At 37.1% G+C, this 14,150-nt stretch overlaps 1 protein-coding gene across 1 annotated transcript in view; it reads right to left on the bottom strand.

Annotated features, from left to right (window-relative positions):
* Positions 1-14,150, bottom strand: part of LOC121383456 (multiple epidermal growth factor-like domains protein 8) — an 81,178-nt gene that overhangs the window by 40,496 nt on the left and 26,532 nt on the right. The window contains exons 6-13 of the mRNA XM_041513510.1: positions 13,642-13,834; positions 10,852-11,024; positions 8,980-9,201; positions 7,854-8,072; positions 6,379-6,621; positions 5,274-5,377; positions 4,481-4,749; positions 908-1,130 (exon numbers count right to left, since the gene is read on the bottom strand). Of these exons, the coding sequence (XP_041369444.1) occupies positions 908-1,130; positions 4,481-4,749; positions 5,274-5,377; positions 6,379-6,621; positions 7,854-8,072; positions 8,980-9,201; positions 10,852-11,024; positions 13,642-13,834 (1,646 nt within the window). The remainder of the gene's footprint in view (positions 1-907; positions 1,131-4,480; positions 4,750-5,273; positions 5,378-6,378; positions 6,622-7,853; positions 8,073-8,979; positions 9,202-10,851; positions 11,025-13,641; positions 13,835-14,150) is intronic.

The raw sequence follows: 14,150 nt of genomic DNA, 5'->3' as shown, positions 1-14,150 counted from the left end.
GTCAACCTTGATCAGTAACATACACGATAAAGCTATACAAAAATGTTCAGCTTAATATCTTGAGGCATACGTGGGAGAGACAGACCAATTCATGGACAGACAGACAGAGATAAAACTTATAGTCCTCTTTGATTGGACCAAGTATGGCTTTGTTTAGAGCTGGGCGGTATACCGTATATACCGTTCGGTATCGGTATTATGTCAATACCGATTTACCGTACCGAGCAAAATTCAAAATACCGAAATTTCGGTATTGAAAAATATTTCCCGGAAACCACTAATAATATATCTGACGAACGCAAAATGGGTTGGTATAAATCAGACGAGAGCCTTGTGTATAGAATTTAATTGTATTTAGATGAAATTAGCGGGTGAGCCTTAACACAGGCGTGCATTTTAAGCCGAGTATACCGAAAATAAAGCTCGATATCGGTATCGTGTCAATACCGAATACCGTACCGATACCGAGGTAAATCACCCCAAAAATACCGATATCGATACCGAACCTCAAATTTCAATACCGGCCAGCTCTAGCTTTGTTTGTTTTATTGTAAATGTGTTTTATTTAAAGACATCACAAGAGTACATTCCTGAATCACTGACTACGCGATGTCAAACATTTGATAATTCTGACACAACTGTCTTTAGAAGTAACCCGAAACATTTTATAATTACAGAAAGGTATCGTTTATGTGCACTTTCCCACAGACAGGACAGAACATACCATGGCATTTGACGTATCAGTCATAGAGAACTGGATGGGATGGTAAAACACCAAATGGATCAATCTAGGAAATTCAGTCCAAGCTCGTCAGGTAGGCACTCTACTATAATTGAAAGGGCACATGTTTGTCACTAAAGCATTACCAAGACTAGACAAGATTAACTATAACGTTTCTTGACTTACGTTTTTTCACAGATATCTCCGTTCTTGATGAATCCCTGGTTACACTCGCACTGGAATGACTCTGGTGTGTTGATGCAGGTGGCGTTGGCGTGGCAGTCGTGTAACCCGAGCGAGCACTCCTCGACGTCAGGACACACGTCGTACGACCAGTCGGTCGATTCCTCCGTCGAGACGTTGTGGTGACCACTGATCACGGCCGAGCAGTTCACATCACTCAGCGGACCTGATCAGTAGTAAACAGTGAGTTATATTATTATTATCATCATTCAACTTTATATCAAAGATGTGGTCCATAGTAAACAGTGGGTTATATTATTATTATTATCATTCAAGTTTATATCTAAGATATGGTCCATAGTAAACAGTGGGTTATATTATTATTATCATCATTCAAGTTTATATCTAAGATATGGTCCATAGTAAACAGTGGGTTATATTATTATTATCATCATTCAAGTTTATATCTAAGATATGGTCCATAGTAAACAGTGGGTTATATTATTATTATCATCATTCAAGTTTATATCTAAGATATGGTCCATAGTAAACAGTGGGTTATATTATTATTATCATTCAACTTTATATCTAAGATATGGTCCATAGTAAACAGTGGTTATATTATTATTATTATCATTCAAGTTTATATCAAAGATATGGTCCATAGTAAACAGTGGGTTATATTATTATTATCATCATTCAAGTTTATATCTAAGATATGGTCCATAGTAAACAGTGGGTTATATTATTATTATCATCATTCAAGTTTATATCTAAGATATGGTCCATAGTAAACAGTGGGTTATATTATTATTATCATTCAACTTTATATCTAAGATATGGTCCATAGTAAACAGTGGGTTATATTATTATTATCATCATTCAAGTTTATATCTAAGATATGGTCCATAGTAAACAGTGGGTTATATTATTATTATCATCATTCAAGTTTATATCTAAGATATGGTCCATAGTAAACAGTGGGTTATATTATTATTATCATCATTCAAGTTTATATCTAAGATATGGTCCATAGTAAACAGTGGGTTATATTATTATTATCATTCAACTTTATATCTAAGATATGGTCCATAGTAAACAGTGGTTATATTATTATTATTATCATTCAAGTTTATATCAAAGATATGGTCCATAGTAAACAGTGGGTTATATTATTATTATCATCATTCAAGTTTATATCTAAGATATGGTCCATAGTAAACAGTGGGTTATATTATTATTATCATCATTCAAGTTTATATCTAAGATATGGTCCATAGTAAACAGTGGGTTATATTATTATTATCATTCAACTTTATATCTAAGATATGGTCCATAGTAAACAGTGGGTTATATTATTATTATCATCATTCAAGTTTATATCTAAGATATGGTCCATAGTAAACAGTGGGTTATATTATTATTATCATCATTCAAGTTTATATCTAAGATATGGTCCATAGTAAACAGGGGTTATATTATTATCATTCAACTTTATATCTAGTATGTGGTCCATAGTAAACAGTGGGTTATATTGTTATTATCATTCAACTTTATATCAAAGATGTGGTCCATAGTAAACAGTGGTTATATTATTATTATCATTCAACTTTATATCTAAGATGTGGTCCATAGTAAACAGTGGGTTATATTATTATTATCATCATTCAAGTTTATATCTAAGATATGGTCCATAGTAAACAGGGGTTATATTATTATCATTCAACTTTATATCTAGTATGTGGTCCATAGTAAACAGTGGGTTATATTGTTATTATCATTCAACTTTATATCAAAGATGTGGTCCATAGTAAACAGTGGTTATATTATTATTATCATTCAACTTTATATCTAAGATGTGGTCCATAGTAAACAGTGGGTTATATTATTATTATCATCATTCAAGTTTATATCTAAGATATGGTCCATAGTAAACAGGGGTTATATTATTATCATTCAACTTTATATCTAGTATGTGGTCCATAGTAAACAGTGGGTTATATTGTTATTATCATTCAACTTTATATCAAAGATGTGGTCCATAGTAAACAGTGGTTATATTATTATTATCATTCAACTTTATATCTAAGATGTGGTCCATAGTAAACAGTGGGTTATATTATTATTATCATTCAACTTTATATCTAAGGTGTGGTCCATAGTAAACAGTGGGTTACATTGTTATTATCATTCAAGTTTATATCTAAGATATGGTCCATAGTAAACAGTGGGTTACATTGTTATTATCATTCAAGTTTATATCTAAGATATGGTCCATAGTAAACAGTGGGTTATATTATTATCATCATTCAAGTTTATATCTAAGATATGGTCCATAGTAAACAGGGGTTATATTATTATCATTCAACTTTATATCTAGTATGTGGTCCATAGTAAACAGTGGGTTATATTGTTATTATCATTCAACTTTATATCCAAGATGTTGTGATACCAGCGGACTTAGTAATAAACAGTGGGATATATTATTATAAAACTGTTTTATATGAAAACATATTTGTTTCTGGTATAATAAACTTTTTTTTTTTTTAATGTTTTATCATCATGATCACCTGTCATATTTTAAACAATGTTCAAACCAGCCAGAGAAGTCACCATCAACACAACAACCAATGGTAAAGTTAACCCACCAGTGATATCACCATCAACACAATAACCAATGGTAAAGTTAACCCACCAGGTAAGTCACCATCAACACAATAACCAATGGTAAAGTTAACCCACCAGTGATATCACCATCAACACAGTAACCAATGGTAAAGTTAACCCACCAGTTAAGTCACCATCAACACAATAACCAATGGTAAAGTTAACCCACCAGTGATATCACCATCAACACAATAACCAATGGTAAAGTTAACCCACCAGTTAAGTCACCATCAACACAGTAACTGATGGTAAAGTTAACCCACCAGTTAAGTCACCATCAACACAGTAACCAATGGTAAAGTTAACCCACCAGTTAAGTCACCATCAACACAGTAACTGATGGTAAAGTTAACCCACCTGTGAAGTCACCATCAACACAGTAATTGATGGTAAAGTTAACCCACCAGTGATATGACCATCAACACAATAACCAATGGTAAAGTTAACCCACCAGTGATATGACCATCAACACAGTAACCAATGGTAAAGTTAACCCACCAGTGATATCACCATCAACACAATAACCAATGGTAAAGTTAACCCACCTGTGAATTCACCATCAACACAGTAACCGATGGTAAAGTTAACCCACCTGTGATGTCACCATCAACACAGTAACTGATGGTAAAGTTAACCCACCTGTGAAGTCACCATCAACACAGTAATTGATGGTAAAGTTAACCCACCAGTTAAGTCACCATCAACACAGTAACTGATGGTAAAGTTAACCCACCAGTGAAGTCACCATCAAATTATTGATAGTTAAAACCACCATCAACACTGTAACCGATGATATGAGTTCAACTCAAAAGTTAAGTCCCCATCGACACATTAGCCGATGATAAAGAGTTAAACCCACCAGTGAAGTCACCATCGACACAGTAAATGATAATATGGAGTTAAACCCACCAGTGAAATCCCCGTCAACACAGTAGCCGATGGTTGGGTTTTCGGCGTTGTAGCACCAGCCACAGCGGAAGTTCCTCAGACAACTCTTGCAGTTGTCAAAGGCGGAGCAGTTGTGACACATGTTCTGCGAGTTCTCGCTGTCCACCCAGCCGGTGCACTGGCCTAGCAAGTAGCGCGTCACGTAGTCCGAGAACGGCAGACACGTCTCTGTGTTCTCACACCACGCACACTCGTCCTTACTGGCGATACAGTCAGAACATGACACACGTCTGATAAATAGAAACAACATGAGATATGTATGAATGAATGAATGAATGAATGAATGAGCGAATGAGCGAACGAACGAACAAACGAACGAACGAATGCATGAATAAATGAATGAATGAATGATCAATTAAACTGAAGGGACATGAATGAATAAATAATTCAATAAATGAATGAATGGATTGACTGAGTGAATGAATAAACATTTTATGCATGAATGAATGTAGAATTAAAAAATATAGTATTGATATTAAACTTACTGACCAAGAAAAAACTTTACAAAAATATATTTTCATTATTTGAAACTGATCTTAGTATTTAATGAAATACAACAAATATTTGATTTCAGAACAAAAATACACACAAACACATCCGCAGTGACAGAGTATTTACTGATTTTAATTATAAAAAGCTGGGACCTGTCTTTATTTCAAATTGAAACAGTCTAGAAATCTAAGTCAAGACTGTTTTTAACATGAAAACCATTACTGTTATTGGAACTATGTCCTGACAAGAGAAGACAACTCACTGGTGACAGGGAGGCTTGCACCTGGTGATGTTTCTGATGGCCTTGTTTACCCGACCGCGCCGCGTGCACTGACCGTCAGTCGTGACCCACTCACACAGAGCATCCTGTAAACACAGCACCACACATGCTACACTCAACGTCACAGGATTAGTGTTCAAACAAAGTTAATCTTGTCTACAGCACAATTTGTATTAACATGGGCCTCTCTTATTGGGCGTATAAATATAGAGACTATATTCACTGCTGATATACACGACTCATAGGAGTATATATATGAAGACTCACACCTATTAAACATGACTATGAGTAGAAATATTATGAATATTCACATCTACTACATGACTTTATGAGAGTATTAAATATGTCTTAGTGTGTATAAATATAAACAAATATACACAGCTAGAACTCAACTTTATAAAAGTATAAATATATATACTCACACATATTACATATGACTTTATGTGAGTATTAAATATGTCTTAGTGAGTATAAATATAAACAAATATACACTGCTAGAACTCAACTTTATAAAAGTATAAATATATATACTTACACATATTACATATGACTTTATGTGAGTATAAATATCATGAAAACTCACAACTATTACACCTATTCTTGAATTTGACAAGAAATATCACAGAACAAATACTCAGTTGTTTCATCAAACATTATGTGAGTATACATGACTTTATGCGAGTAGAAATGTCACGGAACAAATATGGCTGTTACACATGACAGTATGTGAGCATACATGGCTTTATGAAAGTAGAAATATCAAATACTCAGTTATACACATGGCTTTACGAGAGAAGAAATATCATAGAAAACACACAGGGCCATAACTAGAAGTTTTTGTGGCAGATGAATTCTTGGAACGAACGAGCATGGAAGGTGCAAGACACCAGGGTGTCTGAGGGCATGTCCCCCAGAAACTTTTGAAATCTACAGGCTCTGAAATACCATTTTGCAGCCATATCAATAACCAATAATATTTTATTTTTTTTGGAGAGGGGGACAACTGCACCCCTACTAGCTACAGGCCTGACATATAGCTGTTTACATAACTTTATACGAGACGAAATATCCCAGAAGAATTACTCACAGCTACACATGTGTGACAGTAGACATGGTCGTCACACTGTGGACATTCAGTGGGCACGGTGATCAGATACGCTTCGTCCCCTGCGGCCGAGCACCCGACCGTGATGTTGTTTCTCTGGATACAGATGCGCATCGCCTCACACCAGCCGCACAGCGTGTCCTTCATACATGCCAGACAGTTGCTGTACTTCCCGCACGATCCATTGTTGTATGGCTCCAGGAACTCTGCGGTGATTGGGTGGTGCTGGAAATGGAGAAAAACAGGTTAGAGTTCTTCATGCACACCCGACAGTTGCTGTACTTCTTGCGTGATCCGTTGTTGTACGGCTCCAGGAACTCTGCGGTGATCGGGTGGTGCTGGAAATAATACAATAACAAATTGATGTTTTAATATTGAAAAACAAATTAACATAGATCTGGCTTTATGTGCATTCGGTCTAGGATCAATCCCAGTCGGTGGGCCCACTGGGCTATTTCTCATTCCAGCATATCAAAAAATAATAAAGTTTGTTTTGTTTAATGACACCACTGGAGCACATTGATTAATTAATCATCGGCTATTGGATGTCAAACATTTGGTGATGCTGACATGTAGTCATCAGAGAAAACCCACATTTATGCAGCAAGGGATCTTTTATATGCACCATCCAACAGACAGAATAGTACATACCACGGCCTTTGATATACCTGTCATGGTGCACTGGCTTGAACGAGAAATAGCCCAATGGGCCCACTAACAGAGATCGATCCCAAACCGATCATGCATCAAGCGAGCACTTTACCCACTGGGCTATGTCCCGCCCCCTTCCAGCATATCAAAGGCCGTGGTATGTGCTATTCTGTCTGTGGAATGGTGCATGTAAAAGATCTCTTGCTACTCATGGGAAAATGTGGCGGAAGATGTGTAATCTTAAGATTATAAGTAAAAATTACCAAATGTTTGACATCGAATGGCCAATGATTTAATAAATCTAGTGGTGTCATTAAACAGAACACACTTTAAACTAGATAATGTTTAAAAGTTTTGTTTTTATTTAACGACGCCTCTAGAGCACATTGATTTGTTATTTTATCATCGGCTATTGGACGTCAAACATATGGTCATTCTGACACTATTTTTTAGAGGAAACTAGCTGTCGCCACATAGGCTACTCTTTTACGACAGGCAGCAAGGGATCTTTTATTTGTGCTTCCCACAGGCAGGATAGCACAAACCATGGCCTTTGTTGAACCAGTTACGGATCACTGGTCGGTGCAAGTGGTTTACACCTACCCATTGAGCCTTGCAGAGCACTCACTCAGAGTTTGGAATCGGTATCAGAATTAAAAATCCCATGCCTCGACTGTGATTTGAACCCAGTACCTACCAACCTGTAGACCGATGGCCTAACCATGACGCCACCGAGGCTGGTAAACTATATAATGAGTAAGATAAATGTTTTGACTGAATGCGAAATGCAAAGTGTAGTGTGAGACCTGCAGTGGGTTTCTGCTATCCATGGCTCCGTTCCACTCCAGTTTGATGTTGCTCTTCGGGTAGTTGGTCTTCTTGTCCTTGACCTCTTGGCGCGTCTCCTGCTCCATGTAGTACCGGTAGCCCCGCGCCACATTCGGGAATATCAGCGAGTTGTTGTTGAAACGCTTCGCCGGGGTGATGTTGAACATGGACTGGGCAGCAATATTCACTACAAGTTCCTGAGATAAAAAATAAACAAACAGTGTATAAATAAAATAAAACAAGAACATAACCAATTCAAATATATATATATATATATATATATATACATTAATAATTTAAATTAAAATATTTTAAAGAAATGTGACAATTCTTGTTCAGTAAAATTATGTGACTAGCAGAGTTATTTCCCTTGTTGAATTAGCAGAGTTGTGTTCTTTTGTTTTCATAGTAAATGGCATAACTACAAACTAGTATTTATGGCAAATGTTAGATCATGATGAATGAGCAATGGTCTGGCATGTAGTCAGTTGTGTGGACTATCTCTTGTAAATTAGTTAAAACAAGCATTCTGTCAATTTCTGAGAGTACTTTTTGTAGCTCGTAACTTCAAAAACGGGCCAATCTTCGTGAAAGTCAAACTTGATCTGTAACTTTGTATGATAAAGCTATACAAGCTCAATATCCTGAAGTATTATGAAAACAAAGTCTGTATGTGAGACAGACAGACAGACAGACAGATGGAGACGAAACCTATAGTTTGTTTTCTTTAATGACACCACTAGAACACAATGATTTATTAATTATCAGCTATTGTGTGTCAGACATTTGTTATGTGAGAAGAAACCCGCAAAAATTTTCAATTAGTAGCAAAGGATCTTTTATATGCATCATTCCACAAAGAGGATAGCACATACTAATGCCTTTAATATACCAGTCGTAGTGCACTGTCTTAAATGAGAAATAGCCCAATGCGCCCACCGACTGGAATCAATATTAGACTGACAGGTGTGCACTTTACCACTGGGCTACGTCCCACTCCACGAAACCTATAGTCCCCTCTGGTTGGACTGCTTATCTCGCCTGAATGGATGGGAGAGAAAGAAAGAGATGGAGGGGGAAAACAACAGAAGACCTCCCACTAACCTTGTTCCTTTCGACATCGTCAGTGCTGAGGTAGAGAACGGCCTTGGCCTCCTGGGTGCCGAGAAACAGCTGGAGAGCTCGACCCTGGGGGCGGGGGGGTGCATTCAGCGGGTGGATGAACCCGATCAGCTGCGCACTGTATACAAACTCCACTGATTCCAGCTCTTTGCCAAACACGTCGTGAAACTGGAGCACCTGTTTCGATCTACGAATGATGCTGACCTACAGCAGAAAATAAACTTGTTTATATGTATGAATCTGTATTCGGAAAGTACCGGAAGGTGTAAAAATCACCTCCATCACCGTTTGTCTTAAAATTTTCCAAACCACATTATATTAAAGTCACAGACCCTAGTTTCAACCAATAAAACTGGTTACGTTTGGTTAATTTACAAACCTGTAATACACTGAGATAAAGTTATAATAGAGTGAAACAAAGAGTATGTGACATTGAAATGGGGCAAATACCCTCTTAAAGGGACATTCCCGAGTTTGCACCATTGTAAGCTGTTTCCGACTAATAAAATATTTCTACGATTAAACTTACATATTAAATATATTTTCTTGTTTAGAATATCAATGTCTGTATATTCAATGTGTTTCGGATCGTCTTAATATTTGTAAGAAGCCCAAACTGGATTTTGTCTTCAAATAATTTCGTATGTACGAAAAAATAATGAAATTTAGGAAATATAATGAAATTTAACCTAGTACAAATATTAGAACGATCGGAAACATGTTTAATATACAGCCACTAAGATATTATGCAGAAAAATATATTTGATATGTAATTACAATTGTTAAAAAGTCTCTGTTAGTCGATAACATCTTAAATACTGCAGCAAACTCAGGAATGTCCCTTTAAAACTGACTTCAGCTCATCTCTATAACCTTACTTCTCCGATGTACATGAGTTTTTAAAATTATGAGAAATGCATTTCAATGAATTATAAACCACAGGATAGCCAGAAACACTTCGTTTGTACGGAAATGAATAATCTAAACAATAAAATGTATGTAACATCCGATTTAAATTATCTTTAATAGTGAATAACGTGATATTATTTAAAAACTAGGGTTCGTCACTTTAAGATACTACAAGTAACAACAGGACAAATGGTGGTGTGGTGCTTAAGCCAAGTTTCATTGGTCTGTGACTAACTATATATAGTTTGTGAGAAATGAAGCTAAACACAAAAACTTAATGTTGGAACAAAACGAAAAAGTTGAATCAGAAATGTAACACCTTTGACGAAGTGAGACAGAAGATTTTTTAAAACAATATTTATTCAATAAATAAAGTGTCTAGGCTAACAGGCAGTTATCAGGGGACAAATGCATCTCCAAAGATGGTATTTTATACTAATGATGATTTCACACAAAAGGTAGTATTAAACCAAATAACACCCAACTGGGTCAAAGTTCAAAAACTTTTGATAGAGCAGTTAATACCAGAAGTTCTGCCATTGGTGATAAATATGACTGTTGTAAAAAAAAACTTTAGTTTAATCTCGGCAAAAAAAATGTATGCAATTTCATTTCATTAGTACCACAGTGTCAAGTAGCCTTGTGCTTCAAACATGTATGGGGTACCTGTAAAAAAAAAAGTCATCAAATTTTGTGAGAAACTAGGGGTGTTATAAAAACATTCGGTTATATTAAAAATGAGCCATGAAAAGTACCATCTTCTTCAGTTAATACTTTGTTGTAGGGGTTGTAGTTCTGATATTTATGATCACAGTTTGGTTGATATATTGCACATAGTGTTTTTAAACACAAACGTATACATGGTCACCTATGGGATTTTATTTGGTATAGTACAACCTATGGACAACTCTTGTTACTCCAAACTCTCAGCAGGGCAGTACATACCTCGTCTGGGAAGGACATGTTTTTGGGATGTCTGTATCTGATCCAGTGCAGCCCGGCGGGGAAGTCTTCGGCCACACACTGCTGTAGCTGGGTGAGGTTGGCACTGAGTCCATTCCACCAGCCCTGTATCCCCGACTCGGTGTTATCAGCTGCCTTGCACGTCCCTTGGGGAACTGGTAACAAGAAACAATGATAGGTTATATAAACATTTCTATTTGTATCCCCGACTCGGTGTTATCAGCTGCCTTGCACGTCCCTTGGGGAACTGGTAACAAGAAACAATGAGAGGTTATATAAACATTTCTATTTGTATCCCTGACTCGGTGTTATCAGCTGCCTTGCACGTCCCTTGGGGAACTGGTAACAAGAAACAATGAGAGGTTATATAAACATTTCTATTTGTATCCCCGACTCGGTGTTATCAGCTGCCTTGCACATGCCTTGGGGAACTGGTAACAAGAAACAATGAGAGGTTATATAAACATTTCTATCTGCTTTGTATCCCCGACTCATTTATATCTGCTGGGGAACTTGACAGTTTAAAATTTCTCTCCTTGGCTATTAGTCCCTTACAGACATGTCTGAATCTATCTATACTACTCAAAACAAGCACATGCCTTGGGGAACTGGTAACAAGGGTCAGTCAGTAGTTTATTGTACTGTACATTTACTGTTACAGAATACAAATGTTGTGTAAAGTGTATTTCTGTAACACAATGTATTGTATGCATGAATCAAGAAAAACATTGTTTAAGAGATGGTGCAGTATTTGATAGAACTCGTTAACAATGAACAGGTTGAAAAACAAAGGTCACAGAAGTGAGGTCAATTTGAGTAATGAGTAAAATCACCTCTTGCTCGACGACATTCAGTACAACGACGTCGCATGCTGCTGACCAACCTCTGGAAGAAGAAGGCCTGTGGGATTGCTTGCCATTCTGCTTTGAGGTTCTGTGCCAATTCTTGGATATTGTCACGCAGTTTTCTTCCCAACTCGTCCCAAGCATTCTCTATTGGTGCCAAGTCAGGGGAATATGCCGGCCAATCCATACGTATGACCTCTTGTTGCTTTAAGGACTCCATTGCCACCCTGGCTGTATGCGGCCGCGCATTGTCATCCTGTAGGACGCAGTTTGGGCCTATGGTTTCAAGTGCAGGGATTACCAAAGGGCGAAGAATTTCATCTCTGTATCGAACATCAGTCAGATTTCCCATCACAACGTAAAGGGAAGTCATATGGTGAAACGAAATCCCTCCCCAGATCATTACGCTACCACCCCCATATCTGTGACGTTGTCGAAGGTTGACGTCAGCAAACCTTTCACCTGGTCGGCGATAGACTCTTATCCTGGCATCAATGAACTGTAATGTAAATCGTGACTCATCAGTAAAAAGAACCCTATTCCACTGTTGACGTGTCCAGCGACGAAGACGTGTACATCACTAGCAACGTAAGGCTCGATGGCATGGCAGAAGGAGTGGGTGAACTGCTTGTCGTCGACTACGCAAGTTTTGTTCTCTTAGACGGTTACGAATGGTTTGATCTGACACTTCGGTACCAGTAGCAGTAGCACTTTTTGCCGTGGCAATACGTTGTCATAAGGCAATATTGACAATGTACCGATCTTGTCGATTTGTTGTTAATCTTGGCCGACCAGAACGGGGACGTGTTTGTTGAGAATTTGTGGCTTGAAACCGCTGCCATAACCGCCCAATGACACTTTGGCTAACATTACATCTTTGTGCAACATTTCTTTGTGAATGTTCATCTTGAAGCCAGGCGAGAGCCCTACCCCTATCTTCTAATGTCATATTCCTGCAAGGGATACCGATTTTTAAACTTGTACCAAGCTAACGTGTTAACAGTATGTCGACTGAAAACTATGCATGTGCAACAACATTTGCACGTGTGTTTCATGTTCAGTAAAATTAACCTTCTATACAAAGATAATAGCTTCATGTAATCGATACAATGTACGGTAATTTTTCGCTATTTTCTTCATTTTTGCAAGACCATTGGTGCCAAAAATATTGGCATCGAACAGTGTTTGCGGCATTGGTTTATTAGTCACAGACATACATGTAGTGTATGATAATTTAACACTGGAAATACTGTCGCTTTCATTACGATGGTATTATTGTAAAATACAGTTGCACATGTAAGATATGTACTGACCCTTAACTTGTTTTGAGTAATATATTACCTGCTCTGCTTTGACAGCTAAAATTCTTTGTTTGGCTATTAGTACAGACATGTCTGAATCTCTCTCACTATTACCGGCTCTGCTTTCACAGCTAAAATTCTTTATTTGGCTATTAGTACAGACATGTCTGAATCTCTCTTACTATTACCAGCTCTGCTTTGACAGTTAAAATTCTATGTTTGGATATTAGTACAGACATGTCTGAATCTGTCTAACTATTACCTGCTCTACTTTCACAGCTAAAATTCTTTATTTGGCTATTAGTACAGACATGTTTGAATCTCTCTCACTATTACCGGCTCTGCTTTGACAGTTAAAATTCTGTTTGGCTATTAGTACAGACATGTCTGAATCTCTCTCACTATTACCGGCTCTGCTTTGACAGTTAAAATTCTCTGTTTGGCTATTAGTACAGACATGTCTGAATCTCTCTCACTATTACCGGCTCTGCTTTGACAGTTAAAATTCTATGTTTGGCTATTAGTACAGACATGTCTGAATCTCTCTCACTATTACCGGCTCTGCTTTGACAGTTAAAATTCTATGTTTGGCTATTAGTACAGACATGTTTGAATCTATCTATTACCTGCTCTGCTTTGACAGCTAGCCTCTTTGACACACCAGCTGCACTGTTCATTGTAGACTCGTCTCCGTGGAGAGGAGGGGGACAGGAGAGTCCCCTTCCCCTGGCTAACACACGTGGAACATGTATGCAGAGCAGGACATATCCCCGGGCAACGATTCTGGTCGTCATGGATAACAGTGGAAGAATTGCATTGCTAAAAAAGAAGAAATAAAATATATATGTCGACAATCAAAATAAAGTATACTGATAATCTTTTAACCTGTGATTATATGTTAATAAAAGATGATACTTTTAAAATACAACACCTGCATCAACTTGTGTTTTGTATATAGCTTGTACTATTTTGATCAACATACTTTCTTTTCATCATCAGTATATTTGATTACACCCAAGATCAAAACTGTACAAATACAAATACCTTTATTAATGTTTGACATTTACATCTATGTTTTCCAAATGAAGTTGTAAACATACATGCAGTTAAAATGAGAGTACATGGTAAATATGCA

The sequence above is a fragment of the Gigantopelta aegis genome, chromosome 10 (genome assembly GCF_016097555.1).
Source record: "Gigantopelta aegis isolate Gae_Host chromosome 10, Gae_host_genome, whole genome shotgun sequence".
In the NCBI taxonomy this organism is placed as follows: domain Eukaryota; kingdom Metazoa; phylum Mollusca; class Gastropoda; order Neomphalida; family Peltospiridae; genus Gigantopelta; species Gigantopelta aegis.
Note: the sequence above shows the minus strand (reverse complement) of the source record. Positions and strands in the feature narration are given on the sequence as shown.